At 42.1% G+C, this 6,000-nt stretch overlaps 1 protein-coding gene across 1 annotated transcript in view; it reads left to right on the top strand.

The window, feature by feature from the left end:
• PLXNC1 (plexin C1) overlaps positions 1–6,000 on the top strand; it is a 69,041-nt gene that overhangs the window by 23,500 nt on the left and 39,541 nt on the right. The window contains exons 8-9 of the mRNA XM_009698132.1: positions 3,759–3,834; positions 3,958–4,011. Coding sequence (XP_009696434.1) covers positions 3,759–3,834; positions 3,958–4,011 — 130 coding nt within the window. The remainder of the gene's footprint in view (positions 1–3,758; positions 3,835–3,957; positions 4,012–6,000) is intronic.

Genomic DNA, 6,000 nt, shown 5'->3' on the forward strand with positions numbered 1-6,000 from the left:
TGAGTTGAAGAGGAAATGGAAAATTCAGATGAATGCTTGCCTTTGTCTTTTCCTAGATAATATAGCCCGAAAGACTCTGCATGAATCTGACTATCTTGTAATACCTTTGCATAGAAAGAGGAATGAAATGTTAACCAGAACTTACAATCATCTGTTGTTCTGAAGAGCTCAGTGCTGCAAAGAACTCTCTCTCTCTCGAGGACCCTTGCCCCTGAAGGAGGTTCCTTGGAATATTGGGATCTCAGGAGCTCGTCCTATGGCCTTTGTATGGGAAAAGCTCCTTAGGCGTCATGCAAGTGTTGTGGCAAGTTCCTGTCCAATACTCCTTTGGAAATCGAGAAGAAAATACTTTGTCACTAGCAGGTGACAGCTAGGGTGATATCCATGAGTATTCTGGTCCATTAAGCTGTCTTTAGTAAACACTATTAATGGATTTTTATGAGGGGCAAATGTATTAGAGAATAAAAAAATGTCCTTTATTGACCCAGTCCCAAAAGCCATGTTTTCTTATAATTATGGAGTACATTGTTTTGGTTCTCTGTCTTCTCAGATGAAGGCTTTCTCTTACTCCAGTAGCAGGTTTTCAGAGTATAGTATTACAGAAGCCAGCTCACCTCGCCTGTGCTTTGTGGCAAAGATGAGCCCTTTGACAGTGTTAACCAGAAGGCTGGGAGCTTAGCTGGTGCTCACCAGTGTTACTACCATTCACTTGGTCCTACAAGCTGAGATATATTAGTGGATAATGCAAGTGTGGAAGTTAAGTTGACTATACCTCGTGTACCTCGTGTAAAGTGACCTCAGTCTCAGAAGAAGATGCACTTGCAAAATTCCTTCAGGTATCATTTCTGGAAAAAACAGTTAGAAAATACCTGCTATTCAGTGCAGTCTGGTGCATTTTGAAAGGTCAGCCCAGGCCATACAGAAAAGAATAGGTTCCATTAATTTCAACACAGACAAAAATCAGGAAACCGTATTTCACGGTGTTGTTTTTAAAGTATTTATACAAACTTGAGAAAAGAAGACAAGCTCTGCCAGAAGCACATAAATTCCTTACTTCTACTTACTACTCCTAGCGAAATACTATTTTTCAGTAGCTCATGGCTTGAGACCCTTCTCATATAATGACCTATACAAGTGATTTAGGCAATTTTGTGCCCAATGTCAGATTTCTGCAGATATGTAGATTTCTGGAGATGCGAACAGATGGTGCTTGGTGAAGGATTTCAGAATGTCTACGTGTGCTCATCCACATCTTCAAGCATTAAAACACCTTTAAAAATCAGACTCTTTGCTCTCCATTTAGTAAGGTATTTAAGCATACGAACAGTCCCAAGGGCTGTTTCTAACAAGCCGTGCAGGTGACCTTTGCAGTGAGCACCCACGTGTCATGCTGATGCGGGGAGATAGGAGATACTTCTGATTTAACAATGTAGATGTAGCCAAAGCTGGTTTTCATCTGAAAAAGCCAGCCTGTGATAAAGACAAAGCTTTCTCTACCTTTGCAAGGTAGCTATACTTTAAATCTGTATAACTTTCCCAGATTAAAAAGCTGTCTACTTCCTAGCATAGAGAAGCCAGAAAAGTCTGCATACATGAGTTTCATTTGATCTCAGATAGTCATTCATTTCACAGACGTACACATCTACAGGCACACAGATGAAAGGGACCATGGCTTAAGTGGTATATATCTAACTCTACTTTTCTATGTGGTATTCCACTCATAGGAGGAGATACTCTTTCATTCCACAGCTGCCAGTGAATTGTCGGTGTAGTAATTGCTAGCTGAAATAATGGCAAATCGACTCATGCAATCATAAAAGATTTAAATAGGATGAAAATTGCTACTGCATAGATTACAAAAGAAGACTCTGAAACCAAGTCTCTGAGACAGAAAGAGAGAGAAGTGGGGTGTATTGGGGTCTCTCGCATTGGAACAGTCTGTTCTGTTAGAAGACTTGAATTTGGGACCTGGCTGTGCCACAGTATACCACTGTGTGCTCCTCGGGAGATGATTTTGTATCCCTGCTCCATGGTAGCATTTCCTTATCTGTACCCTGACAATAACATTACGTTTGTCTGCCATGCAGTGGTGGCGTCAAGCTTACTTATAGAGTCTGTATTAAGTCTTGGAATAACTCAGCTGAAGGGTGCTATGGAAGGACAAAATCTAGTTATTTTTATCAGGCAAAAGTGTGAGTGCGTGTATGAGAGAAGGTGCATACCATGTAGAGAACAGCTGAAGGCACATGAGCTTTCAACTCAATTATTTTTTTTTTACAGTTATTTCTTGTTATATCCAGCATATGTCTAACAGTCACATTTTTCCAGATTGTCTAGTTCTCAAAGCATCGCTGTCCTCAAGCTCTTGGAATATCACACAAACATTTCAGCTGGAAAAGTAAGAGCCTGGTTCCTGTTGAAGTTCATTGAGGGGCTTGTGTGTGTGTATGGGGAGGGGGGCTGAAGTATGATCTTTTTTTTTTTTTGGTGTTTATTAAGGAAATATATTTCACTAAAGAAAGTCAAATCCCTTTTCTTGGCCCATTTCCTCCTTCTCCTCTTTTTTTATTGTCCTTAGAAAGCTACTTCTGATGACTCTTTTATTTAATGGGACCCTGGCAGCTCGCTGTAGGAGAGTCATTACAATGACTGAATTTATGACAAGTGCCTGAAGAGATAATAAAGGATATCACAATGACATTAAAATCCTTTTTGTCCTTTTGAAAAAGGTGGGCCCCTGGTACTCAGGATAAGATCTAGATCAGAGAACTCAAGAGATTCTGTCAAAGTCACTTTATGGAGCTGGTTTTTAATACAGCCAGATGCAATTTAAATATGATCCATGGGTCACATAAGTGCAATTAAACCAGAAAGTAACATCTAATCTGCTAATAGGAATAACGAATACCTATTGTTCTGTACACATTATTTTTCAGAGCCACACTCTTTGTTGAGAGCTTGCAGCAGAAAGCATTTGTCCCAGTACATGCCCTAACCCTTTATTATATGTCGTTGTTAAAACTTAGATCTGGCTAACATACGCTGTAGGTAACTACAGTGTTTCCATTCAGAGTGCTCCTCCCCTATACAAAAAGGCTAATTCATAGGCACCTGGGATGAAATTGAAGTCCTGCATTTTGGGAAGTTGCACATCACTTCCCTGTCCCTGGAACAACACAAGGAAGGAGCTGTCTTTCTCTAAACCAGAGCATTTCTCAGCGTGCATGGAGAGGGCTTGTACTGCTCTTGGCTCTCCTCCATGCTGATAGATGCACTGCAAACCAAGATAGGACAAACTAGTCTCCAGCAGGCATATTTTTTGGTAGGGGAAGGCCATAGCGATCTAGCAGTACTTGCTGGCACTACACACACTGAACAGGAGTTGAGGCAAGCAGTGAAAGAATCACTGATGTTTTTTGCCCTTTTCTGGTTAAAAAGTACTATCTGGCCACTTACGTACTGGAGAAAACCACAGCAAAATGAAACCCAAAGTGTTCCATCTGCTTCATGCTTTTTTGGAAATTTATGACTCTCAGCATCTCAGCACAGATTGTATTTCATACTAAATTTGTCCTCAGAATAAGCACAACAGAACAATAGGCTTGGAGGGTAAACACAGGTTATGTGTTTTACACATTTCATTACATGTTTGCCAGGTTGTTCTCTTGCTTTTTTCTGTCACTTGAAATTTCACATTCATGGCTGAATCTCGATTGAGTTCCTGTGTCTTACAAAAACTCTGTTTTCTGTGTTACCAGCTGCTCACGATGTATACACAAGGGTGAATGTGCCAGCTGCAAATGGAAGCGTGTCTCTCCTGCCACCACCTGCCAGGTAAAGTGTGTTGGGGAGGACTGGAAATCCCTGTGATGCCTTTTCCTTGTAATTTTTACATCTGAGCAGCAATCTGTCTCTTCTTTGTCCTGACATGGAGAAATGCTTTTTTTTTTTTTTCAGGATAGTTGTGATGCAACTGCTTCCAAGGAGATCGCCACAGCGAAGAAAACAGAGGTTAGTTAGCGTTTTAAGATCAGCATTGTTGAGGTTCTGTGGGTTCGGGGAGAAATTTATTTAAAATGAGAGGACTTTGCAGGAAGAATAGAGGTATGGATGAGGAGGCAATCAGTTGGTTACATAGAAAGGTAATGCAGAACTTGGATTCATAGTATTTTTCCTTAGTGCTTTCTTGATGCTTAAAGGTACCAACGAAGATTTCAGATCCAGGCTTTGAGAGAGCGAACACTGCAATAGTCGTGTGCCTACCTCTAGATGCAATATTTACACTATTACTTTAAATGCCAAATTTCCTATATGCTGTATTTAGGCACTCCACAGGAGCCAGTGTGCTGAGGGCTGGGACGTGTAAGCTGACCACCGCCAAAAAAACCCAGAAGAGACTATCTCTGGCTTAATCTCTTACCTAGACTTAAATGCATGTTTTGAGTTCTGCTCTCACAGCCTCTTCCTCATTTTATGCAGCCACATCACAACTTCTCCTGAAACGTAGCTGCCAGGGGAGCAGAAGGAAGGGGAGGATGTGCTACCTAGATTCTGCATAACAGACAAGTGGCTACAGGATGCATCCAGGAACTGAAATCCTTGGATGTTAGTAAATCCCTGGATCGCACTTTCAGAAAATTTTTCCTTGCTTCCAGGCTGTAGACAAAACTGGAAATGGAGCTACTCTCCATCCATCCCGCTCGAGCTGGATCACTGGAAAGGAAGGAGTGTCGCTGGTGCCAAAGTACCTTCTGAATTTGGTTGTTGAGTTCTCTATTGAAATCGTATAGACTGTATGTGAGCAAAGAGTCTATAGGAGTTGCCTTGTAGGCCAGCCCTTTAACCTTTTGCTTTGTAGGCCAGCCCTTTAACCACGAGGTTATCCCTTCTTTTTTTATGGTGCCAAAAGGGTTTTGTTTTCTTATAAAAGTGGGCAATCTTGTCATCAGTGGTTGCTTATGACATGCAGGTGTTAGGAAAGAAATGAGTGGTGAAGAGAAATTTGACTCGTGTAAGTACATAGAGATTTACTGCCTACAGTTCTTGGTTTCTGCTTTTCTGTGAGTGATAGCACGGTTGGTATAAATAGTGACTGTGTTCTTATCTCTAAATGTTTCGTTAGAACTGCCCAAACTTTTACCGGTGAAGACAGGAATTACCTTAATTACTCTTAAATTCAGCTGTTCAGCTGAGGTTTCTTAAACAAAATCACAAAATCCATTTTGTTTTTCACAGAGACAAGTGGGATTGTAATACTTGTGCTTCTGAGCATTAATATTCTGGATTTGGTCTGCATATAAAGCATTACGGCTGGTGAAAGAACAGAGGAAATTCTTCTTTGCTCTGCTTCCAAGTGCATTAATTTGACATTGGTAAATAGTTGGAATTGCCTGGGAGATGGCTTTCTTCCACACGCCTTATCTTGGAACGACAGTGATGGACAAGGCAGTGAAAGCGCTAGAGGCAGTCCAAAGGCAGATGTTTATTTAGAAGTGATTGATCCATTCAGAGGGCTTGAAATTGCATTTGAAATCCTGCTCTCCTTTGACTGCTGGTGCTTAAAGGAGAACATACTGGAGAGCTGAGAAAGAGGATTTGTGTTTTCCCACAACCCCAGCCGAGCATTTAGATTAATATACTTTTTTTTCAGTGGCAGCCCCAGCCCTCCTCCTGACTCCAGCTGCTGGTTTCCATGCATGCACCTTCCCCCTCCCTGCGCCAGAGCAGCAGGTTGGAGTGGTTGCACAAGTACGCTTGGCTGGGGAACTGATTTGGCTGGAAATAACCCTTGTCTTTCGGCAGGTTATTTTTCATCTGGGCCAGTTCCCTGATCCAATTCTTCGCGTGGCCTTGGGGCCCCATGCTAGCATCGCAGGAGGGGCTGTGCCGGCGTGGGGATGAGCTCCCCGGGGATGGCAGAGGCTGCTTAACCTGGGCTGCTGGCAGATCTCTCCCTGTGACCTGCAGCCATGCTAACCACACCTCTGAGGATGTGGCTGG

Source organism: Cariama cristata, unplaced genomic scaffold, assembly GCF_000690535.1.
Source record: "Cariama cristata isolate BGI_N322 unplaced genomic scaffold, ASM69053v1 scaffold6024, whole genome shotgun sequence".
Taxonomy (NCBI): domain Eukaryota; kingdom Metazoa; phylum Chordata; class Aves; order Cariamiformes; family Cariamidae; genus Cariama; species Cariama cristata.